This window comes from Amblyomma maculatum, chromosome 9, assembly GCF_055883805.1.
Source record: "Amblyomma maculatum isolate TAMU_Amacu chromosome 9, ASM5588380v1, whole genome shotgun sequence".
Taxonomy (NCBI): domain Eukaryota; kingdom Metazoa; phylum Arthropoda; class Arachnida; order Ixodida; family Ixodidae; genus Amblyomma; species Amblyomma maculatum.
In genome coordinates, this window is record NC_139352.1 from 44,265,630 (window position 1) to 44,292,108 (window position 26,479).

General features: G+C 43.4%; 1 protein-coding gene across 1 annotated transcript in view; it reads left to right on the plus strand.

Moving 5' to 3' along the window:
- The first annotated feature begins 355 nt into the window (after nt 1–355).
- Nucleotides 356–26,479, plus strand: part of LOC146178970 (ATP-dependent RNA helicase DHX30-like) — a 73,688-nt gene continuing 47,564 nt past the window's right edge. The window contains exons 1-8 of the mRNA XM_084578676.1: nt 356–551; nt 623–721; nt 2,950–3,077; nt 6,040–6,232; nt 10,649–10,822; nt 12,065–12,342; nt 14,957–15,198; nt 22,631–22,841. Of these exons, the coding sequence (XP_084434802.1) occupies nt 392–551; nt 623–721; nt 2,950–3,077; nt 6,040–6,232; nt 10,649–10,822; nt 12,065–12,342; nt 14,957–15,198; nt 22,631–22,841 (1,485 nt within the window). The 5' untranslated portion in view covers nt 356–391. The remainder of the gene's footprint in view (nt 552–622; nt 722–2,949; nt 3,078–6,039; nt 6,233–10,648; nt 10,823–12,064; nt 12,343–14,956; nt 15,199–22,630; nt 22,842–26,479) is intronic.

A 26,479-nucleotide genomic window follows, 5' to 3' on the forward strand; every position in this document is an offset into this window, starting at 1 on the left:
TCTGCTGTGATCTACGCAGCCAAACGCTTTCGCATAATCAATAAAGCAGAAGTAGATGGGTTTCTGGAACTCTCTTGCCTTTTCCATGATCCAGCGATGGTTGGCAATCTGGTCTCTAGTTTTTTGCTAGCGGTGGAAGCTAGCAAAAAAAAACGGCTGGAAGATTGGTGGCTTAAAAGCAGAAAAGTGACATAATATTAGTAATGTAGAAGCAAAAATTCAATAAATAGAATGATGGTATAGTTAACCAATCTAAAACAATAATTGAGATATAGAGGAAAGAAATGAGCAAGATAGCTACTGCTACCACCCGTTTCAAAGGGGATGCTCCTATTTTCATCCATCCATCCATGCTTGTGCGCGGGGCAGAGTGCAGAGTGTTGAATTTGGGATGAACGTGCACGCTTGTGCTCAGCTGTGCTCGGCAGCCTCACGTTCTTTCGGTTGCCGGCACCTACTACAGAAAAGCGCGCGAGCCATGTATTCGGATCGCATACGTCAACAACAACAACGTCGGCCGGCCAGGAGCCCGTGTGACGCCGTCGCCGAAAGTAAGCGACGTTGAACTTATGATTAGCGGCGTCGGCGCTTCTATTATGTATGTCTGTTGTCTTTATTTCAGAGATGGAAGACCCCGCAAGCCTCTTGCAAGAGTTCGATTCTGTTTTAATGAAAAAAGGCACAGAAGGACACAGCGTCACGACGCGCCAGATTTGGCAGAGTGAGTCGCTGGCGAATTCTGTTGGCTAAATTTTCGCTACTTTGATTTGTCCTGTATTCTACACTACTAAACGCGGAGCACTTGCGCTTTTTTCTTTTTTTTCATCACGCGCTAAGGAGCACCCGCGGATTAATTAGAATAGAACTGCAAAGAAACTACGATGACATGCTTTGCGCTGATTCCGTGATTTTTGTTTGCTTTAAAGGCACGAGGAACATATCGCTCAGTTCTCAATTCATTCTTGCGGCAGCGGTAATTGTGATTTTCTTTTTTGATTTTTTTCAGCTGGAATACGACATTTTTTGTATGCGTTGTTTTGCCGTGTGACTTGAGTGTCATACTAGCGTTCCTGAATAGTTAGTTGATGGAGGATAGCGACAGGCTCGAGAAAATGTATGGTAGTGTTGCGTCATTCGATGTCCTTTGCGCAAGGGGTCAGTTATACATACTGTGCAGCAGACCTGTAAACAGAAGCGTGCAATAATTCTTTTCATCATTCCACTTGGCATGGGTTAGGTGACTGTTAGCATTTCATTCAACTGTTATATGGCATTGATTTGTTGCTGTTTTGTATGGGTTGTATGCCAAGTCGAATGCATATTTTTGAAGCATTGGAATTTGTACAAGACTAAAGTAAAAAACACACAGACAAACACAGAGTTTTAGCATTTGTCCATGTTTGTTTCTTCCCAAGTTCAGTACTTATTTATGCTGGAAAAAAATACCCGCTCAGACTATGAAAACCAACTAGCCCCTCTCTCTACCTACATTGATTTTGGATGACTTGATTGTGTAGAGTGTTTCAAATATTTGTTTGCATTTGTAGTGCCAATTCGCTTACTCTTATTCTTTAAATGTGTCATGATAAGACTTTGAAACTGACTCAAGCAGGCTATATGTTGACACCTGAGGGCAGACTCGTAATCTGGAATGAGGAAATCATACTGGAGAATGCACATTTGATTATGTTTAGGTTAGTGCATCCTTATAGGCTTTATTCTCTGTGTTAGTAATTTATGTATCCTCCCTTATTGTATTCAGTGTTGTTGTCGTGCAACGCCTCCTTGAAAGTGCAAAGGCTAGTTTTACATGAATGAAATGTAATCACAGAGGCAGACTTTGCTTGTTACAAATGAAGGGTTTCATCACATCAGGTGAAATACACACGTTTGCCGATATGTGGGTTTTGGTTCAGAGTGTGCCACATTCAGGAATTATTTCATTGCTTCAGGTTTATTTATCACTCTTTATATTGGAACTCGGAACCTGCCGAACACAGCAAATAATATTTTTCTAAGCAGCGAGCTTGGGGACATATCTTCTTTCATGTACTAGCAGACTTTTCTGACCGTCACATTTTGGTTCTTGCATTTCTGTATCATGTGGCCCTTAAAGAACAGTTTGATATCTTTATCTCTGGAGTAGTTGATTAACAACTGATGCATCGACATTGGAGTTTCAAGTTATTCTGGCACATTATACAGGATTTCATACTACATGCCTGGAAAATGGAGTAATGATCTGTGCTTTTTGCATTGCAAACCTAACTTATTGAGCAAAGCGGCTGGTTCGGGGGGTTGGTTAGACAATGTCAAAACAGTGCTAGAAACACGGACAGATAGGAAGGCAAACACACATTAAGCTGTGTTTGTCTTTCTATCTGTCCGTGTTTCTAGTGCTGTTTTAACATAACTAACTTATTGGTTTTGGAAGATCTGCATAGCGCTTGATACGGGTTAACGGCATAACCTAAAAGGCTATTGTATGTCGCTGAGTGCCAATATCTTCATGTTTGCCTTCAGTTAGACGCACTGAATAACTAGCATTGCAAGCTAAGGGAGCAGAGAGTAAGTACTTTCTTTTTCATTTGTAGTGGTTTCCTGGTGTGGATTATTGTTGCAGGAAGGGAACTTTCCCTTCGAGCCCCAGAGCTCTAAAGTGCTTAGTAGCAAATGCAGTTGCCGAGGAACTTCAGAAAAGGGACACGACTCATGTGGTTCAGTACATTTGATGCACAAAATGGTAATTAGCATTTCTAGAAATGCGAGCACACGTAACCTAAGCCTCGCCTAGGCACATATACTGCCCCCACATTCATATGGCTTGTCTGTGACATCTAATGTTTTTAGTTAATACACGGTGCAGCCCTTGCTTGTTATTCCGAGCTCGCTGCGTGGTCACAGCGATTAACTGTGATGGCAACTTCTAACTGCTGTGCTGCCTTGCAGATGGTTTAGCAAAGTGGAGTACCGAAATTTCTGTCCCCTGGCCCGAACTTCTGACCGTCAATGCCGTGTCACCATCAAAGAAGGTAGCTCTGGCAGATGCAAGGGCTCGTATGTGCAATATTCTGCAGGTAAGTAGCACCGAAGATTGCACATGGAGGGAGAGCAATTTTATTTTCATAACTAAATGTGGTGCTCTAGCCATGAGCTTGCTGGGTTAAACGGGACACTTGAAGTTGAAGCGATTTCATAGGTTGTGGTCTCAGTTTTGATAGGGTTCAAGTTTAAAGAAAGATGGTGTGACGTGTCGTATTTTAAGGGGCAAATCTCGCATGTGTGCATAGAACTGGTAGTCCCCACAAAGAGGCCAGTTGTGAGCAGCGGTAGCCATTTGCATTTGAGTGCATGTGCGGTGGAAAGGTAGGCATGGGAGCTATTGGAAAGTACCGGCTTTTCTTGTTTACTTTTGATGGGGAGAGGCAATGTGTTCTGTTTTCTAAACCTCAGAGTGAATTAAATCACAAACGTAGATATGTGCCTTGATAAACCTGTTCGGGCTTAATTCATATTTCGGTTCAAAGTGCCCCGTAACTGTGGCCCTATTTCTTTCATTTTGCTTTCATGCTATTGCTAGCAACGCAGCATGGTGCTCCTTTGAGATGCTCTTTTGCAGCAAGATGCTCCTTTGAGTAAAAAAAAAAATTACGAGGGATTTTAGCAACTAAAGTATTGAAGGGCGAAAGCCTGAGAAGCCTCATCTTGTCTAGCGTTCCTGCCATCTGCAATCTCACACTTGAATGAGAACCAAGGAACGCCACGCAGGAGCGATGGGGCACCATCCAAACGCACACTTGTCGGAGAAAGTGTGACAGGTACTTCGCCTTTCCTCCAAAAGTCTCATCTTGTCTAGCGTTCCTGCCATCTGCAATCTCACACTTGAACGCGTGCCAAGGAACGCCATGCGACAGCAGCCGCAAAAGCGGGACACACTTTGTCCACGACAGTATAAGCCATTAAAGACTTTTGCCTTAAAATTAGAGGGTCTCTGAAAGCGTACCCTTCCTATCCTATAATTTGTCTCCCATCGTTAGCCTCTTGTCGGCATTTGTTGCAGTGCTATATATAAGTGCTTTATAGGAAAGGAAAGGCACCATATCGATCACACTTTCTCCGGCAAGTGTGAGTTTGGACAGTACACCATCGCTCCTGTCGGGTGGTGTTCCTTGGCGCGCGTTCAAGTGGGGAATTGCAGATGGCAGGGAAGCATCCCGCCTCGGCCAATCAGAACGCCACAAAAGCGGAAAACACTTTGTCCACAACAGCATGAGCCAATAAAGGCTTTCGCCTTAAAATAGAGGGGACACTTAAGCGTTGGCTACCAGCCCACAAATAAAGTATCGCTCTGACCAAGCTGTATGAACATATGTCTCTGTGTCCCTTCTTTTCTTGTCCCTTGTAGCTTGCGCTGTTTACATTATGGCCTAGTGATAACGTGAATTCAATAACACGGAAAGTTGAGCTAGTTGGTACATATTTTTAAGGAAGCCTTTTAAGGAAGGATCAGTGAAGCCTTTCACATTCATAAAAATCATGACTCCTGTGTAAGCACCCCTTCTGTATCTGTTCATGACTGTGAACTAATCTATCTTGATTCAAAAGACTGAGGTATCTGTTTGGCGATTGGTGTTGCACATGCGTTATTGGTTGTGAAAAGAGTATATTTTTGCGTGTTTCTTTCTAATAAACTGCAGTTGATAGTCAGCGCAGGTGTTGTCTTCTTCCTTGTCCTTTGTCTCCGCGCTGTTATTCCTTAAAAAAACGTGAATTCAAGGGTTGTGGAGAGGCCCGAGTTGGCAGCTCCTGCCAGTCGTAACATCAGGCAACCCTACGGCCAGTTAGGGCTTGGCCATGTCAGCTTCCAGCTACCACCTGCCAGCACCGTGCCCCTCATTTTTAACAAGAAAGCATTAAGGCCATGTTCACCTGAAATCCAATATTGGTGGCCGTCTGCCGGCATTGGCGTTGTGTGCAAAAAAATTACGAGCCTGGTGCTGGCAGGGAGTAGCTGACTGTTGACATGGTTGAGAACTAACTGGCTGTTGGGTTGCCTTACGCTACGTTTGGCAGGAGCTGCCAACTCTGGCCTCTCCTTTAATGTGGGAGGGTGATATCAGATTGTCTGCCACGACCCTTGCATTTACGTTACCCTCAGGCCACGTAGGCATGTTCGTACGGCTCGGTTAAAGTGGAGGTTTACATGCCGGCTGGTAGCCTATGCTGTGCCGTGATATTTGCTCACAACGCCAGCGCCTACACCGGATTTTCCGTGAATGAGGCTTTAACACTGTCACGGTAGAAACTGCTGTTTAAAAGCACTTTCATGATCGGACATATAGCTCCTGCCCCGTTTCAGTCTAAGCATAATCTTTTTGACTGGGAACTGGTGACTGTTCAAGCTTCGCTGGAAGCAAACTTTTTAGCTTGTTTAACAGGGAGCTGCAAGTTGAAGGTTTTTGAACTGTGATATACGGGCCCCGAAGACCTCCGGCGCTGCAAGTACTACTGATATACGGGCCCTTTAGGCATATTCGTCTATTGCAAATATGTCTGTGGTTACCATTGGCCATAAGGAAAACCGTTGGTTATGTTTATAACCTGGAGAGCGTGCACTGCGGGGACAGTTATGATAGAGTCTGTTGGCAGTTGCCAAACAAAGTTGCCAGCATGCCTTGTGAAGAGGAGAGAATGGGGGCGGCTCCCCCTACTTTAGACCCAAAGGGTGGTTGAAAGGCGAAAGGCTGTTTATGCTTTTCTGACTTCCGTTCATCAAAAGCAGGGTGTCATTATGGGTGAGGATTGTGGACTTTTGCGTCCTTCTTTTTGGGGAAATCATCACAGTCTGCAACACTGCACCTCGTGCATACAACGTGATAACCAAACGATTGGAGAGGATGAGGTATTTGCATCACCTGTCTGAGAGTTTTAGCTCCAGGCAAATCAGGTGACCTGCAGATTTTTGATGGAGGCTGTACCTGATGGTAGATTTAGATTCGGAATAGGCGTGGACACTGCTATCTTCCGGTTTATTTCCAGGAGCGCGGAGTTTTAAGCAGCGCTAGCTGTACTAAGCAGCTTGAGCGAAAGCAGGATGCAAACAAGGGTTCAGGTTTTGTGGAGCAGCTGACGAGGGCAGTCGCGGATGCTGTGGAAGTGGAGCTTCGAAGGACGCAAGCTGGGACCATGATCAAGAGTGGTGCCGTCATGCCTTTACCTGTCTTGCATCAGGGTTAGATATTAACGCTTTGTTTCTTTCTTTTGCTGCTTTTCTTTCTTTGCCAATTTTGGCTGGCGTGCCCTTACTAATTGATCACAGGTTGCACCTTTATTTTATTTTACTAATTTTGTCTCGAAATGCTTTAGCGGAATCAGAACCTTTCGTTCTACAAGTTGTTACTGCAGTAATTAATATGAAGAGCGGGCATACTATCGCGCTCAGTGTGAGCCACACCACGCGAGTGCAAGGCCGAGCGCTCTTCATGGGTCCCCCTTCGTTCCCCTTTATCTGAAGGACATGTCATTTGTTTCTTACTAGTTTTGTTTTCGCTGAAACAAACTGCTAGATCGTGCAGTTCGTTTGCCTCCGACAAGATATGGCGTGCAAAAGTTATCAGACAGCACTTCCTTCGTCTAAGTAGTGCTGTACGTTTAGACATGATTTCAGCACTGATTGAGTGCATTAGCCCCCCAGCGCAAAATCAGAAGCAGCCACGACATGATCCATGTATTATTTTCAGCAGTGTTAGCATCTACAAGCAGCCACTTTGACGCATATAAGTCTGCGCCGCTCCCGTTCAGCCTTCCCCGTTCAGTACCATGATGAAGTGCAAAGTGGCATACCAGACAACATCGAGGATGCGGACCGAGAAGAGCCCGCGCACATATAGTTTGGCTATTGACCGACGGCTATGGATATTGTTTTCGAAACTTGTTTCAAAACAAGACTAAACGAGGGTGAAGGTGAAAGCAAGCAAGTGGAGATGATGTGAGCTTGCTGGAACAGCTACACCATCTCGAGATAGCTCGTAAAACAAGGCACAATCGGCGCCAATATACAACCATGCCGAGCGCTCGGCCACACGCTCGCGCGGGGTAGCTTAGTATATAGTACTTTTTTCGAGAACTTTTGCATACTTCTTCAAGAACGAAAACGAATCCTTCCACTTTAAAAATTCGTTTAGACCTAATAGCATGTTACAATCTAAAACGCTTTAAGATGTAGTTCGACAGGCATGTCCAGATTGTGTACAAAGCTTTATCGCGGTTAAAAAATTTCAGCATTACGTTATTGTTGGGGAGAGCTTGGTTCATTTTTTGTTGTTAGCATAATCTGATAGTTTGCCATTTCATGGCTTTGCTGTCACTTGTATGGGAGCAAAATACTTATTTGTTGGTGGGAGATTTGTATTTGAAGTTGACAGAAGTTTTTGTCTGCGGCTCTTTTGCCAACGCGGGACTCTCTGGGGGATGTACGCACAAAAAACAGTGGCACAAATGTGGACTTCGTGATTACTGGTGACGAGCGATGCAGTCTAGCAGCGGCTGAATTGAAAGCTTTCACTGGCTGGGCATTGCAGGCACCTTTTATCTGCCATTGCTTCGTTTGCACCAGCCTTGCTGCGGATTTCGTTTCTGATCTTGCCAACGAACTTCTCACAAAAATCTCTGGCCTGCACGTCAGCAGCCTCAGTTCCACAGTGTGCACAATGCATTTTAGGGCCGATATATCTGAATTAGCTGGATACTAAGAACTGAGCACCAATATACTGGCAGTGTCAGTAGCACGAGAAGCTACTGGCTTATCAGTTATCATCACTGAGCCACCGTCATGTGCCGGGACTGATGAATAGAGGTTGGTGTATATGTTGGGCACTCTTAAATTTTGTAATGACAGTCACTTTAGCGCTGGTTTGCAGCCCAGCGTCTTGGTACATCCGCGAAGCGAACGCACTGAGTGCTGTGTTTGCCTGCGTGGAGGCCGGTGCGACATTGACTAGGTACAGGAGTTTTACTCTGCCTTCTCCTAAGTATGACTGCTAGGTTTGCAAAAGCAGTGTTTAAAACCTGGCATAAGCTATTGCTTACGAATATGAAGTGCCATCTTAATTTGTAACTGCTGTAATAAACTGTCGCATGCATTTACCGACTGGGTGCGAACTAAGCTTACTTACGCAACCTCAATTCACCAGAAACAAATAAATCTTGCTGCCTTCACTTCCTCAGTGGACTTTGGGAAAAACGTTTAGAGAAGTCTTATCTCAGGCATATCTATGTCACGGTGTGGATTATGGAAACGTGAAAAATATTGACGAAATGAATGCATAGTGAAGGAAAAGTAGTCAATAAGTTGCTTAATCAGAACGTTGGCTTTTTGACATCTGTAAATTCATTTGAAAGTACTCTTGTGTTCTCAAAAGAGGTAGAATCTGTTGTGCTCCGCACTTGTTGCCGGTAGCATTGGTGGAAGCGTGTATCAGGACAGTTTGTGGACCTTCGAGAAAGGGTTCACTCGAGGACGTAGGTATTCGGCACTTGTCTTCAGAATGAAATGCAGCAAGCGTACTTGTGCTTGGGGTGGTACCCTCTTTCTTTCGCTTTTTGTAGTGGCATGGCATCAAACGAAGTGCGTCTGCTGCAGCTCATCTGGCTCCACTGGCCCTATGGTGACTCACCGTGACGGTTGTGACACCTGGCTTTGTGATAACAGTTACAGATTACGGTCAAATCTCGCTAAAACGAATCGTGCGGGACCGCAAAAATTGTTCATTATTTTGAAATATTGTAGTGAAAAATTGCGATTATAAGCCGGTGGTTAAACTTGGTATGAAAATGACGTACCTTGGCAGTAGGCACGTGTGTAGACAAGCAAAGCCTCAAATGAAAATGTTGCACTAACGCCAAAGCTGATTTATTTGAAGAAATCATTTTCTTCTGCCACTTGCAGCAAACACGACCGTGCACTATGTTACACCACTACAGTACATATACCTTCCACTTTGCACAACACTTCATCGGGTGCGTGATTGCATCTTGTCTCGGTCTTTCAAAATGATTGCGGCGGTTGATGGACAATGCTAGTTGTCTGCAGAGGCCGGTTCGCTTTTTCCTTGAGTCGGTTGCTTGCAGTGAAAGCTTGCGTTCCTATCTTCTTAGCACTTTGTTGGCTGCAGTCATTGTCAGATCTCGTACAAACTTCTCAATAAGATAGTCCGCGACTCACAAAAAAAAGAAGCACCGTCCGTCCTGCACGTGCGAATGGCAAGAACGACCGATCGGCGAACGGTACACAACACAGGAAGAAACAAGGCAGGCAGCTAGGCCGGCTGGCTACTGCATAATAAACCACAGCTTTATGGTGGAGCTAGGAGCTGGCACTAGATATGCTGATGATAGCTACAGCCCACGGACCGTACACACAGAAACTGCAGTTTCTGTTTCACACGAGAGTTGCGAGCTGCGACACTGTTAATTTTAGCCGAACACTGATGGGGGGGGGTCCTAGATTATAGAAGAAAAAATATCTGCATTATTCTGAAATATATGAAATGTTGAAATTCATAATTCTGAATAGTTTTACATTGAAAGTATAGAAAATATGCTGGGTATTCTTCAAAGGTTTGTTCATTTTAACATTCGTTAATGTGGTGTTCAAAGTAAGGAGAGTTCACTGTAGTCACTTCGTTCTTTTCTGCAAAAGCACCAGTTTTCGGGGCTCTGCAAAGAACCGCGGCGATTTAAAAGAACGTAGAGACCAAATTTGCATTGTATACATTGTCTGTGGAATGATGCACAACACATTACTAAATGTGGGCAGTGATATGGATTGCTGAAAAATGTTGCTAATATAAATTTGAATTTTTCCCATGCAGTTTCTGTTTCAGTTTCAAATGCTGAGCAATGGCATAGCACGTTATTGACGGACTTCAGTCACGTAATCCGTGCAAAAATTGCAGCTTGGTTACTGCTTTGTTTTAATTTGCACCAATCCTTATGTAAGCCTGCTCAAAGGGTAAAATAGCAAAGAAATTCAGCTAAGACATTTAAGACCGCCTTCATTATATGAAGGCAAAAAATTCTAGAGGGCATTTTGGACCACTAGACTGCGTTGAGGCAAAAGCCTTTTAGTGTGGTGGATCGTAGCCCTCCACTATGGCACCTCCATCTCCCTCTCTTCTTTCATTCCCACCTTTCTCCCTTCCTTTACAGGGTGGTACATGTGTCCGCAGAGAATTATGACAGATACTGCGCCTTTTCTATCCTGTAAATTTCAAACGCCGCTGATGCCTGCTGTACTAACGCCTCCTAGAGAACGGCTGGCACCACTGTTGCTATAGCAACCAGCGAAGCATGATGGGATTTTTGTGCTGCTCGCTGGATACTTCTTGTTCGTGGCATTCATGAGCCAAATAAGGAAGGATTAGATATCGCATTTTTTTGTTTTTCATTCATTTCTTGGACTTTTCTATCGGGAAAATGGGAGTTTTTAAACGTTTTTGCATACCAACGTTGTCACTGAAGTCTGTGCTTGATGTCACATCACTTCAGCACATAGTAAATCTGCGTCAACTAATCCAAATTGTGTGATTGTGCAAAATTGTTTTTGTGACTTCCTTGCTAATTCGTAGAATTGCTTTTACATTTTCAGCACCTGACATGAATGGGAATATCGCCGCGCAAGTATCTAGTAAGAGGTTGAGTGCATGGACTGAAAAGCGAGAACTGAGTCGAGCCAAGTCCGTGGTGCACAACATCTACGCCTACGTTTGCAAGTTGAAAGGCAGCGCTCTCATGCCTTCATACGTGACGGTTCTCTCACAGAGTAAGTTAGGTGTATGGATGGCTTTCACTCTTTCAGATCTGGAGTGTAAGACATCTGTGCTCTGTCACAGAGTAAGTTGGGTGTATGCATGGCTTTCACTCTTTCAAATCAGGGGTGTAGGACTTCTGTGCTCTGTCACAAGTAAGTTGGGTGTATGCATTGCTTTACTCTTTTTTTCTTGCTTGCCTGCTGCATCTGGTAACAAGAGAGGCAGCTGCCCTCATGGACATCTTGTCTCTAAGGTAATTCAATCTTGTGACAAAAGTGAAGAGAGCATTCTGAAAGGACACACCTAGGTGTGTATTTTGCTTGCCAGAATAAAATTATTTTTTTGGCACACCTGCACCCCATAAACTCTCACTGCTAGCTGTATATGCAAGTCCAGTGCAGTAACATGGTCTCATGAGTGTAACAGCATTGAAGGCTACCGGTACGGAAGGCATTAACAAAGCCTCAGAAGTCGTGGAATATTGAATCCTACAGGTTTGGTTTGGTTTTGGGGTTTAAGGTCCCAAAGCAACTCCGGCTAAGAAGGATGCTATAGTGTAAGACTCTGGAAATTTTGACCACCTGGGGTTCTTTAACGTGCACTGACATCGCACAGCACACGGGTGCCTAGCTTTTCGCCTCCATCGAAAAGCGGCCGCCGAGGCCAGGATTCAATCCCGCGTCCTTGGGCACAGTAGTCGAGCGCCCCAACCACTGTGCCACCCCGGCGGGCAAATCTTGCAGTTAAAGGCTCTGAATTGCTGAGGTAGCGATTGGAAATGTAGTCGGAACTTACGTTTTCTGAAAAATTGGGAGGAAAAAAAAAACTATCTGGGAAAATGCGTCACCAAAGCCACCAAGGTTCTGAAAATATAAATGTAGCGAAGGATGAAGTGCAAAGGCATTTATCAACACTTTCGTTTGTTATAAGGGTGTAGTGTTTGTAATATTCAGTATTGTATATGTGTTGTCCCTGGCATGAAACGAACTTGGCAACACATCCAGGCAGACAATGGCATTGACGAAATTGGCCCAGACTTCTTTGAAGTAATTTTTGGAGGCTTTGCTTGGTACTTTCGTTGAGTCATTTTCAAACTGTTCTGATGCCCCACTGCACACGGAACAGAACGAACACGTTACCAAACAATTTTGTGTATTTGATGTCATTTAAGCAGAAATTTATGTGGCTCGATAAAACGTATTGTCTGTGGAGTGTGTAAACAAATCTTATGGACTTCCCTTTTCTTTTACCAGCGAACTTTGCCTTCTGGACTTGCACGTTGGCCGTCAAATGGCCGTGCAACCTTTCGTTTGAAGGCAGAGCTCGGATCAAGAAGGAGGCGGAAGCGCTGGCTGCTTCCCACCTTCTGGAGTACCTGGTCACGGAGGGACATGTTGACCGCAACCTGAACCCCAAGACGTGCTCGGACCGGGAACTGAGGAAGCGGATGAGCCAACGCACAGCACCCGTGCCAGTGGTGCTTCTGGAGAGCTCAGTGTCCGCCATGCGCAACCTCGTCATGCAGTTTGAGGCAAGGGCTCACAACCAGCACAGAACATTCAACGCGCTGCATGCGATTTTTTCAACGCTGTCGCACCACTCTTGCTCGAAATTTGGAAGAAAGATGAAAGGCTTGCCATTGTTTTGATTTAGAAGTCTTGCTTTACTGCTGTAATTTTTAGCCTGGTGTGAGAGCCCCGCGTTACCCCATGATACTACAGTCTAGCCCAGTTATAACGAAGGTATCGTGAATCGGATATGACTTTGCTATATTCACTGTTTCGCTATATCTAGACTGAAAAGATAAAAAGAGGGAAAGAATAGTCGCCGTCCGAAACCGACCCTTCATTTTTCAGGCATGCTCCAATACAACTAACATAAACTGAAAGAAATGCTCCAAATTCATGACTGCCTTCGCGGTCCTTATCGCAGTACGACTCGGTAGCAGTGGTACCTCTTCACAGACGGTCCCACCACATTTTGAGGATGCTTTACTGCATGGACTGTAAGGACTATGTGATGAAGCTTCCTCAAAACGCGAAGATTCAGTGAATTCATCTCGCAAGTTCGTCTGAGGATGAACAAGGGCGGCGAGCAAAGCTATGTAGTGAAGCAACCTTTCGCTTTGCGGGATGCAGATGACACCGCACATGTGGCCGTCAGCCGGATTTTGCTCTTAATTCTGCGCCGAACTTTTTCTGAAAGGTGTGGAATTGTTCCAATTGACAGATCTTTTTTCATTTGCTGCAAAAGCTTTCTGCAATGTCTGCTGAGACGCTTTTATTTTCTTTGTTAGAACCATAGTAAAAATGGGAGTCGGAAATTGAAGTTCCTTCCTTATAATGGCTATTTTGCTATAAGTGTCTTTGCTATAACCAGGCTAGACTGTATGTTTAATAAGTATGAATGAAGCAGGCAGCATTTTACACAGACAAAGGACAGCACTGCCACGGGCTGTTTGGTTTGACACGACAGAAAGGAGCAACTTGAGAAGTGCCTGCGTTGTCCATCTCCATAATCCTATGTTTGCTCTGTTTCTTTCCGTCACGTACAGAGCTTTCGTACATGTTGTTCATACCTTCCTTCGAGGTAGAATGAGAGCCTAATATTAGGAGTCACTTTCGACTGTTGCAGATATAGATTTAATATGCCGTAAAGTCTTTAAAGAAACATCAGCGTGTCATTATCAGAACAGTTGCTAACCGAGTTTATGGACAGATTTTTTTGTTTTCAAAACTTCAGATGGAAAACTGAATTTCAACTTTTTCTCATGTTCCGCTTGCAGGCAACAACGTTAGCTTTTGTTGGGACCAGAGTCATGCCTTCATCACGTTCGTTTACACTAGTCCGCACCACTTCTCACTCAATCGACACCAAAAGCATGAGGCTGCTGTGTGTCACAGAACAAACCATGCCTCAAGCTAGTGCTGTGCTTGCGAAATGCGGCGCCCTCCCTTCAGTGCCTTATATACTTTGTGCAAGCTGACGAAGGCGCCTGTTTATTTCCCTGCGCAAGACGCAAGGTACCCATGCACTATGTGACGTAGCCTAAGCCTTTGGTACCTTAAAGCTCGTGAACCAAACCAGACCAGCCACTGACTGCTTTACCACCGCCTATTCTGCCCGCTGCGATTGCCCCATTCGCGAATGCATGCCCAGGCTTGAGGACTATTTAGCTCGCACAGTCGTTAGCCTTCTTCTTTGCTGGGCACTAAATGAGAATTGACATAGGGTGTACCGTCAACTCCAGTGGCAGCTGTAAAAACTATCATGCCTAGCAAACCTGTCTGTCTGCTTTAAGTGTTGGCTTGTTTTTGCTGTGATGCTCATTCGCTTTTAGCGTAGGCAAAAAAAAAAAAAAAAAAAAAAAAAAAAAAAAAAAAACTTCCACACATGGTAGAGTCCTGTTAGCACCCATTTTGTCTGAGAAGTCTAACCTTCTGACTCTATTGTATTGCTAGTGCCCATGTACACTTTCTTATGAAGGGTTTGAGCGTACTGCTTCAAAGTCAGAAATTTTGTGTAAGGCTGAATAGTTAGCTTCCAAAAAGTACCTATCAGTTTCTGCAACAATAATCCGCCATCGTCTGGCGTCCTACAAAAGCCTCTCCCACTTAGCTCCAATTAGTGCTCTCCTGCGCCGCATATCTTGCCAGCTTTCTTGACCTATTTCTTGACCTCGTCTCACCTGACCATTCTTTCTTGACTCATGGTCCACTGCTGTGCCCATAGCCGAGCTGTGCTAGACAAAAGGGATGAAACTGCGTATATCTGATTATTGGAAATGTTTCGAAGTTCGGAGCAGGGACATTTTTCACAGCTGATCAGCTCTACAAATATGTAACTAGAATTGGAGTTTATACTAGGGGAGTGCAAATATTCAGTTTCGAATACGAAGGGAATATATGTTTGTTATTCGATTCGTATTCGAAAATTTGATTTTCGAAATTTTGGAATTTTCGAAAATTGCGGACTGCACTGAAAATGTTCGAATTTATGTTCGAAAAATTGTGTTTGTAGGAAAAGTGGTTGCAGACTGTTTTTGCATTTTTGTCACACCAGGTGGTCTTGGGCTTCCTGTGCAACCATTTCTTTTTTTGTAATCTATAAGTGATTCGTTGTTGAATGTTTTTTCTTTTCTCTAGACGGTTGTTTCGAATGCGCCGCACCTTCCCGACGATGTGGCGGAGGAAGACCTTATCGTAGAGACAGAATCTTCAGGATCGCAGCGCACTATTTACGATATAATGACCGGACGGATTCTCACTGTTTCCAGTGAGTTCCAGCCCCAGAAGGACAAGGAGCTCATGACCAAGCTTGAGAGGACCTCCCAATACACGTCCGCAATGCAACAGGCCAGACAAGCCCTGCCCATATCCCCACACAGGTGAGAAATCTGAAGCTTGGGTGCAGCTTGAAATTACGGCCTTTTCAGTTCAAGATCAGTTGAAGTTGGCCCACATCGATTGAATGTTGTGTTCTATAGGTTGAGTGTTATGTTTTGTGCCTGGAGAGTAGTTGTGCACTTTTTCATCCTATTCCCCAGGTGGAGTTACCGGCGGGGTCAGGCTCCTCCGTAGTAGTAGCAACAGCGCAGCTACGGTGGGCCGCTGTTCAGTGACTGATTAAGTTAAATGAAAATGAGATGGCGTGAGGCATGAATAACACAAATCGTCTACGCTCGTTAACTTCCAGGCTGACTACTAGTGTATGCGAGGAGGGCGATAGTGCTATAAACAAATAGAAGCATCCCTTGCATATGACAGGCCTTTCGAGGGGCTTTCTGCCTATCCAAGCACCTGCTGCACTCTAGAGAACATGGAAAATGACTGAAAACTTTACTGTATTCATTCTCGTAATGTAATGAATCTACTTTCATAATAATCCCACTCCAACTTTTGCCACTGAGAATTCTGGAAAAAAATAAATAAATAAAAGACGACGGCGAATTTCTTAGCAGTGTGCCAAGATGCCATGCAGGGGTAAAATCGCAGTGTGTCTAGCTTTGGACGTTAGCTTCAGGGGAGGGGAGAGGGGGATATTAAAGTTTGCATAGTGTAGGCGGCTTTCACAAGAGTGTCAATGGTGGCTTCTTCGGCTCCTCCGGCTGCGCGAGCCTCGTTTTCAGTATGTTCGCTTCATCACGCCACGAATGAGAAGTGCACTGTCCACTGCCACGAAATCATCGGAACACGTGGTAGCAGCAAACACCTTTTGAAGTGAACTACGCTAAAAGTGAAGTCATGATCGAGGCTGACAATGTGCTGTCATTGATGGCTGATGGGTGGAAGGATGGGCTACTCCAGGGGGGGGGGGGGGGGGGGGAAAGAAAAATAAAAGAATCTCAAGTGTTTCTTGTGTAATGAACTCTCACCACAAGCTGATTTCAATTTTTTTTTTAAATTACAAGTGTTCAACACTGCTGAATCAAATATTGAGTGAAAGCATTAGCCTGCGGGTGACCAAGCTTTCTTCTTCCTCACACAACGTGGCGTGGGTAAGGCGTGGCTACCGGCTGCGCTACGCTGAAGGCTCAAAACGTAAAGTAGTATTGCTCTTGCAATAAAAATGCGGTTGTTTACACGAATAAATATGCTATGTTTTCATTCCATAAGCAGATCTGCCCGTGTGCTGTGCGACGTCAGTGCACGTTTGCAGAACCCCAGGTGGTTGAAATTTCCGGAGCCCTTCACAACGGCGTCTCTCATAGCCTGAGTCGTTTTAGGACGTTAAACCCTATAAACTAAACCAAACCAAACTATAAGCAGACCTCTACATCTTTGTTCCTGGTAACTTCACCAAGTGCACTGCCAACTTAACTGTCTTTACTCTGCTTGGTGAAACAGTCATTTGGGGCACTAGTCAAGGTCATTTATAGGTAATGCATACAGGAAGGACCGCAGGAATGCTTTAATTTTGCTCTCCTGGCTTTATAGGAGACATGCCCGAGTGCAAAGGCAGGAGTCTCCCACAAGCTTGTAGCAAAAATTATGCTCACTCTACTGAATTAATTTTTTAGCTTTGTGCAGACATCGAAATTTTCGAAGACAAATCCAACACGAATAGGGGAAAAAAATGCTCTGGGATATTGAATTTAATATCAAGTATTTGATCAGTGAAAAAGAAATTAAAATTAAAAAATGGCAAACGATGTGTCTTGTTCATTTCATGATTAATATGGCATTTTCAAATAAAAGCTAACAATAAGAGCACAGAAGTAAAGTCCAGGATTCCGTATACCAGATTTTTTTTTTTTTTTTACACAGGAAGGATCGGCATGAAAACGAGTGAAACCGTCATATCACTGCTGAATACAGTGCATTCATTAATTCAGCCTTCATAGAATTGTAAAAGATCCGAATTAACCAAAATCTCGAATTACTATACAATTTGTATAACAGTTTGTGTCGCAGAAATTTTATCTAAAGAACACTTGTACGATAAATGTCCGAGTTTGAAATGGAAACAAAGTACGATACGATATTTTTTTCCAGTTTGTCAGGTGCTTCGCATTGTGCACATAGTCAGGAAGACCCCCTTCACAAAAGGGAAGATCCCTCTTCAGTCTTCACGAAACGCCCCCGTCACGTTTCAAGGATTCTTTACTGCACAACCCAGTAATCACGCACCGTGGTGTAGCGCCGATGAATTCGAAAATTTTTCGGTGTATTCGGTAATTTTCGAATCATCCAAAATTTTAAATATCAGTTTTTCGAATATGATTCGCATATGAAATTTGTATTCGAAGTTTTTAAGGGGCGACATGGCTGTTAAAGCTATTTTTCTTAATTTTTGACCAAACTGAATAAAACTGTATTATGATTAAATTTCTTGTATTCATTTCAATTATGTAACTATTTTTCTAATTGGTCAATTAGTTTGAAAGATAAATGCAAATAATTGTTCATAATTTGCAGAAACAATGAAGTAATAACCACGCTACAAAAAATTCAGATGTACTTTGCTATGTACTAGAACGCTTAAAGAATACAATTTTAGGAACACTTTTTTGATATAACAAATCTTAGCAATGTTATAGCAGTTCAAAGTTCAGTGTTCCAAATGTAGGTGCCTTACTGTCTGATGTAAAGCCAAACTGAAAATGTTTTGAAACATAAATTGCAAAATCTGTACCTAACATTGTGTGCTTTGCACTTTTAGCTACATGCCACAACAAAAATTATTAAAGGCAGATATATCACTTCTGCAAATGAGCAAGAAGTCAAGAATGGGTGTTTTGAGAAAACGAGACAAAAAGATATTGTTTTTTTATTTATGGGCAAATTTGGACCAGATTTGCACCATTTGTGCATTTTCTCGTGCTCATTCCAAAACTGCAAGCTGTTTTTACCTAATGCAGGTAGTTTTATATATAATAAGGAAAACCGGTCTTTTGTTTGAAGGAAGCATGGTTGGTAAACATTCGGTCTTCAGGAGAAGATTTCGACCTTTAAATGGTATAGAATCATCAACGGACTGCACAAATGCATAAATGAGCCTTCTAGAATGATGTGGAAGAAAGTTAGAATCCAAGATATCGCTGCTCCAAAATGGGGACTGTTCAAAATTCAATTTTGAAAAATCGGCGAAAATATGTTTTTGGCACATTTTTGAATTACCAAGGCTAACAGTAAGTCAATAAAATGAGTTATGACTGGTTTTTGGTGTGAGATCACCATTTCCCGCCAACATAAATGCTCCTGCTGCAGCTCAGAAGTAAATTTATTTCGACAAGGTTTGCGATTCCACATGCTGCGCGTGACGCCGTCGCTGCGCCACTAACTTTTCCGAGTGCTCGATCTGTCGCGTCCATGAAAGCTGCTTAGGTATCACTTTTTCATCTGCCTCGTCATGTTACGATGCTCGTATGCGGCAGGAATCGCCTTGAGTAAATCACTGATTGTGGATAACACGATGCCGCAGTGCCGCGTCACTGGTGCGCCCCTTATCTCAACCTTCCTTCGCTTTTTAGTATGACGATCGAGCCTCAATTTTCCATGTTTTACGCCGTGATCGTGTCGACAGAGGGTTGCTACACAAGCTAGGCCTAACTATGCGCCCTTTTCTAAATGGCGCCAGGCCGCAAACAGTCGATGCCGGCAGCCAACCACAAGTGGCCATTTCGGTTACATGCTTTCGGAGCCCAATAGCAGCGCTTGTTTCGTGCGATTTTGTCCCTTTGTTTTCTGCTTCGGGTGTTCGCTCACGGACGCCAGTCGTGACATGGGAATAGCCTGAATCCCGATCTTTCGAACGAGACTAAAATGACGCTGGTGGAGCGCATATTTCTCGATCTGCGGCCGATCAAAACTCTGTGCGATTTGACCTTAATTTAGAGGGCCAAGCGTTCACATTTACAATTTTGGAACGCTGTAACATGCAAAATAGGTGGTATTTTTTAGCCAAAATTTGCATATACAGTGCAGTCCACTTATAACGATATCAGATATAATGATATACCGTTTATAACGATCAAATTCTTGGAATTTATCAATTTTCCCATTGGTACCATGCAAAAATAAACCAGATATAACGATCGATTACTCACGGTAAATCGGATACAACAATAGTTTTATAGCCACCCGGTAGATGTTTACCACAAAAACGTGTCTGAATGATTTATAAAATTAAAATACAAAGATGAAAATTACGTGAAAACTCGACATATGCGGTGAAAACGGACTGTCGTGGAGAAATCCGTAGATATAAGCACTATCATCATCGCAATCGCTGTCTGTTGCCGTGCAAAGGGTGCGGCCGTATCATCATCGCCATCGCCGATTGTGCGTCCGTGGACTATTTGACTGAACATTTAGCATAGAATTTTCTCTCACTCCTCAATTTTTTCTACCCGTTTCTCCTGGCCTGATCCAAAACTTTGTGATCCCCCGATACAAAGGGGAATGGCCGTATCAGCATCAGCATCGTGGAAGATGGCGCAGCCCACATAGAACGCGCGACAGCTCTCGAGTAAAACAGCAGATTCATCGGAATTTCTGGCAGGGTTTCAAGGTTGGAAGCCTCGTGAAAAAATGCGGGCATTCGCGCTCTGCGATTTTAATGATCATCAAGGCTGGGAATGCCCTGCAGTTCATCCCGTTGCTAATCGGTTTCGTGCACGCAACAAGGACTGCCGCCGGCATACACGCTACTGAAGCGATGTTTCAGTAGCGCTTCAGTTGCTGCTCAGGTAAGCGCGAATTTCCGACTTTTTAAAGTATGTTTTTATTTTATGGCTATTGATATATCCTGTAATAAAGTGTCTAGTGCTCTTTACGTTGATTAGCGTTTTACAACCTGATTTACTCATCGCTGGTAAGTAGGCAAGCCTACATGCACGAGAACATACGTGGGTGTTTGGGTTGTTTTTTGTTTTCTTATTTTTTTTTTTGCCGGTTCAGATATAACAATAATCGGTTATAACGATCGGATTTTCCGATTTTCTCAGTAACGTTATAAGTGGACTGCACTGTAGCTGCGAAAACGTCTCAGGACCGCGAAAATGAAGAAATCGAAAATCCGATCTTAGACTGATTTTCGGCCACAAAGAGCCTTAATAGTGCCGCACATTTAGTTTTAATTCATACTTCAAAATTTTCAATTCAAGTGTGCATCATCTTATTGTGCTTATTTTGCATCCCTCATGGCCGATTTCTCTTTGGAACTTGAAGCTCCATGTACCGTATATACCATGCTTATTCTGCTGGATCAGAGTGTTTATATTGTGTGTGTTATTTGGTTATGAATTACCTTCAATAAGAAAATTCAGGTAACCTGAGAAATAACACCGGGATGGTGAAACTTCCTATACCTCCCAGCAACCACGAATTACAGATGCTAGCGCCAAACACCCCTTCAGTTATGTTCGTAGCGGGAGGGGGCGCGTAGAAAATGGACTTGACGGGGGAGGCTGTATAACAGAGCGGACCAAAAAAGGCGCGCTGAAGGGGGTGTCGATAAATTGCTTCAAGTAGCGTGGGTTGCGCGCTCGTGTGTGCCCATGCCTGGGAGAACGCTCTACCCACGGATTTTCTACTGCATCGTATCGTTCCTGCTGCGACGTGACCGGCTTGCAGCAGGAATACTATGATGGAAAGAAAAACCATAAAAACAGTTCTTGCGAGCAAGCATGCCAACTGCGGCAAGAAATAGCACAGAGAACAAGTATTGTTTCTTTTATTAACTGTTTGCACATGAAATAGAGAATGACAAGATGTGACTGAATATTACACACATACACGCACGCACACACAACACACGCACAACACAAACACACGTGCACACACACACACACACACATTACATGGCCAATAGTTTACAGTAGTATTCTTCGCTAACATTGTGATCTTGCATGCTTGCTTTATCAACGCAAAAGAACTTAGTTTGACGGCACTGGTTGTGTCAGCATGTGCACAGTTGATATGAAGTTCAATAAATGTGATACACATATTCATTCCAGGCATTCCATACCAACAAAGCAATACAGAAATATAAAGTAAATGCATGCGTTCTGCATGCAAGTAATCACATATGTCACTGTGCTATACATAACCAAAATACATGATTAAAAATTTACATTACCCTTCCTGGAAGAACCGCAGTCTTCGAAACGCACATGCATCTCTCCAGCGGTTACAGCGGTTCGCGCGAGGACGCAGCCACGCAGTGGAGCCGACAGTGCCGTTGGTGCGAGGGAGAAATTATCCTCCCATGTTTTGCTTTCCTGCTTTCGCCCGCGTGTGCGAGGAGGTGCGGCGAATTAGACTGGACGGAAGTGCTGCTGAGTTTCCACGGTCTGCGTGACTTTGCCGAGATCTTAGTAATATTTACTCGCTTTCTTGGACCGGTGATTCTAGTCAGTTGAAACTCGAGAAAGTGAAAATAGAGAAAAGCTTCACACTACTTTCGAAGTCCAGGTGCTGCTTCGTAAACATCGGCCTTAATGTTTGGTCTGGCCGCCCAAGGTGACTGGCAGAACTTTTTGTGTCATTTTCTGCACAAACAGAGGCTCGGGCCGTAGTGCAGATGAATGGGATCTAACAATGACTTTCCTGCGTTCAACTTCAGGAGGGTAGGGCGCTTGAAGAGCTGAAAATCTCATTGAAAAGTGGCTTCTTGAAAATGAAATTTTGAAAGCCTACAACCCATCCTCTACATAGTCACTAATTTATTCACTCCCTGGGTCATTCATTCCACCTCACAAGGTGCTAACGAGCCGAATAAATCCCATCTCAATTCATTTTTTCTCATTTTACTAGGATGCTAAATTTTACTAGCATGCTAAATTAAACTATACCATATTAAGATCGGATTTCTCAATTTATGCTTGGTAATTTTTTTGCATGCTCCTATTTAAGTGACTCATCAACTGCTTTTTCTTTATTGAACTTAACAAGATATAAAACGAACAAGAAATGTACTTCCTATGTTGTATTACTTATACTATCTAGCCACATGCTAATAATAGTTTTCTGATTAGTAGATTATTCTTTGTTGTTTCTATAAACGAAGGAGAAAAAATAATTTGAAAACTAATCGGCATATCGGAAAAGTAAATGCATATTTGAAATCGGCACAAAATACTGATTAAAACTGTGAATTTTTATTGCATTTAGCTTAAAAGCAAGGGAAAATGTTCCAGGAGCCCTGTAAGATCACATGCACATGGAATATATCATCTAAACATTTTAGTTTGACAGTGCAACAAAACGTGCACATACCCTGTGACCTTGAATCAGAGCTGGCTTCGATCTGCAGCTGCATGTAATCATTCCCACTCATTGCAATGCCACTCATGGCTTCATGGCTTTTCTCTACAGAGAGAACATCGTTCGCACGGTGGAGCGCAACCGCGTGGTGGTGGTGTGTGGCGAGACTGGTTCTGGAAAGACGACACAGGTGCCTCAGTTCATCCTTGAGGAGTTCATCCGCCGAGGCGATGGCTCGGCCTGCAACATCGTCGTCACTCAGCCACGGAGGATGGCCGCCATCAGCATAGCGAAGCGAGTGGCAAAGGAGCGAGGGGAAGAGGTCCGTGCATTTTTTTTTCTCTCTTTTGACACTGACAAGCAGGGGCACAGAGAGATATCGAAAGGCGAGATTGAGGGGACCAGAGTGAGCTTTTTTTTTTAGATGAACCCGAGATCTGTTCATTTTCGAAGATCTGTCAGAGTTGCATTAGGAGGAAGGGTTGCCCGCTAACAAGAGGCGTCAGCTTCCTGGTCTTGGTAGTAGAATTTCGCTGCCCTGGACTGGGGGGCTCTCAAACTGGGTTTTACAGAACCTTTGGGTTCCTTCAAGTGCTTGTCGGGTTCCATGCCTCAATCCACTACCCCCTTCTCTTTGGCTTTGTTTTTTCTATGCCTTGTCATACTGTCATTGCTTATCCCCGTCAGACACTTTGTCTGCTTTTGTTGAAACTGGTTTCACTGAGCTGTGGGTCGGGTTTGGGGGAGATAATCCTCAGCTTTCCCTATACTACGAGCACAGCCCAGTATCCAATATATCAGCGCCTAACCCCTTTTTGAAAAGGTCTATACAAAGTACAGTTTCTGCAGATGTGGACGTAAAGAATTCACTGACATCTGAAAAGTCAGACATGATAATGAAAAATAGATGCTTTGATCTATTTACAGTCGAATCCGGATATATTGAACTCTAAGGGGATCGCAAAGTAGTTCGATATATCAATATACAGAAATCGGCTTGAGACGCTGCCTGTGATCATGAAAAATGATACTGTATTTGTCGTGTAATGAATCCACTCGCATAAGGAACCCACCCTCTGCTTTTGGCGCCGAGAATATAAAAAAAAAAGTCGTTGGCGCTAGTCGTTAGTCGGTGGCGCATCCCTTCGTTTTGGCTGTGGCATCCACTGCTCATTGGCAGCGTGCTAAGATGCTGCGCAGCAATATCATCATGGCGTGTTTACCTTTTGACTATACTTTTGATGTTAGCTCCTGCGGTGGCGGGGAGCGAACTTGGCAGAGTGCCCGTGATGGCTTGATTGTACAAGCCTGGTTCGATTTATCACACTGTGTTTGGGGCAGGCAGAGCCCACTGTCACTGCAAATGCCGTTTGAGGCAAACAGGGCTAAAAGCCAGTGTCAGGATCGCAGCTGACCGCGTGCTTTTATTTATTCACTGATATAAGGATGGATGACTCACAAAAAAAATTTAAAATCTGTCACATCTTAATGTCCGCAGCCAGCATGGCTTATGCTACGCCGCACAGTAAGCACGATTACAAGGAGGAACGAGTCCCGCAAAAAAAAGAAAAAAGAAATAAAAATGCAGTCTGCTCTCTAGTGGCCAGTTTCCTCTCGTTCCTTCAAGCACATAGCATGCAAACGTCACGTGCCGCTGGGGTATACGATCACTGTAGATGCGCGTGCCTTTGGGAAAAGGGCGCTGCGCCAAACTGTTCTCTCTCATCCTTCTGCACGTGGCTTGAAAATGTCATACAGCAAACAGCCGAGGGTAATGCGATCGTCATTGGGGAAGGCGCACCTTCCAATGCATGTTGCGGAGTTCGATATACGATGCAGCTTTCCTATATTTTTACATGGGATTTTCAAGGGGATATTTCGTGAGTTCGATATAACCAAAATTCAGACTATCTGGGTTCGATATATCCGGATTCGACTGTATTTATTAATTTTTGATGGATGGTCTGCTATTTTACAATGTCTCAGGGATCTTTTCCATGAGGCTAAATTTGTCTCTTTGTTCTGCGAGCACAAACACTTTACAGGTCAGAAATGTATTGATTTGATTACGTTAGGGGTGCCCGAATATGAGAATTCATGTTCAGAAGATTGATACTTGCAATTTTCGAATATTGAAATTACCAAATGCACTGAAAAATTATCAAATTTACCGCAGTATCCACGCGCTGTGCTCTTCACCGCAATACTCTACTGCACGGATCGTGCATTGAGGCATCCTCAAAATGCGATGGGGTTGTTTTGTGAAGAGGAACCTTTCCTTTTGGGAAGCGGGTGTCTTTGACAGTGTGTGCCAAGTGAAGCACGTGACAAATTGGGGAAAAAGCGTCGTCATTACTTCGGTTCCATCTGAAATGCAGATGACCATCTTCCAGGTGTTCAGCAGATAAAGTTAATGTAGTGTAAACGATTTTGGGCTGGCGTTTTAGACTTATTTGATAATTTGAGCTTCCCTTGTAATTCGGACATTTTTTTATGATCCTTCAAAGGCCGAGTAATTGAGAGCTTATTGTATTGAGCAGCAACATGGCAGACACACTCAATTTTATGCTGGTCCTTACTGTACAAAAACCTGATACGTGGAATTCTGCAAAATATTTATACTGGATTTTTCAGCAGTTTGTGAACTTCTGTGCAATTTAGTTTAGATTTATTTACAATTACCACATAGATTCTAAAGTAAACGAGGCAAACAGTGTTTATTTTCAATTTTCGATGCATGTGTTTGTTGTTTTCAATTCTGTTTTCACAGATAAGATATTCAATGTTCAATTTGATATTGGAAGGCATTTTTTTTCCATAGTTCTGTTCGATCCATATTCAATAATTTCAACATTCGCACACCCCTAGTTTACACAACAGCTTCTGACAGGAACGAGTGAAAAATATGACCGAGACATTAAAAATAATCCTGAGTTATGACACGGATATATGAGGGCCCAGTGTAAGTAGGGAGTAGGGATCCGTAATGTCAAGTAGAATCGGAATGTGTTTGTTCCACATTGGTTTCGAGGAATTGGTGTTCAAGAATTTTTTAACATTTGCTGGTGATCGAATAATGCATCTACTTTCACATGACTGAGTGGGTCAAAGTAACCGTTATGCCTCTAGGGAGAAATGCCTGATAAAAGGGTCATTGAACACAGGGAAAAAAAAAAAAAAGGCCATTATTTTTTACATTTCGCGTTGGATTCGTATTCGGAAATATTAATAGTTATCAGAGGTGCGAGACTGTATGAATGCATTGCTGCTAGCTCCACATCTGTTTAAAGCATTGTACTTAGTTTTTGGGTATGGCCATTTTGATGATTTCTTGCTGCAGTGGGGATATTTGGATGAAACCACCCAACCCAGCTCTTTTAAAATTAACCAGTAGTAGTTTGAACTATCCAAATTTTTGAATTAATGGGGGTGAAGCTTTTACTTTTGGCTGTTGCTGTATTAATTTTACAAATTTTGCATTAAGATTTTGAAAATTTTTGTAATGAGTCCCTAACTAGCCCTGGCGGATAGGGATCAAGATGACTTAAAAGGCCCACGAAAAGCTGTTTACTACTAAACTAGGAAATGCGCACGAGTAGTAGGTGTCATCTGAGTACTTGCCTCAACGCAGAAGTCTTTAAGGTAGCATCACTAAGACCGAAAATATCTGCAGTTGAAAATGGGGCTTCTCTTCTCCCTTCTCAACTCAGCCCGGGCCTGCGCAGAAGAAAAAAAATGAAGAAAACAAGCCGCAGCAGTGCCCCACCACGCTCCGTTCTGCCCGCGTCACATCGAAGGTTTGCGCAGGGGTAATGTGTCGCCCTAATCGGTTGCAAGCGGTCGGCAGGAGCACTTTTTAAAAATTATCTGTAAATTATTTGCTCCACACAAAGCTTTTAAATTTGGTTCGAATGCTCACAACGATACAGATTTCTTCTACTAGAATACTAGAAAAGTACC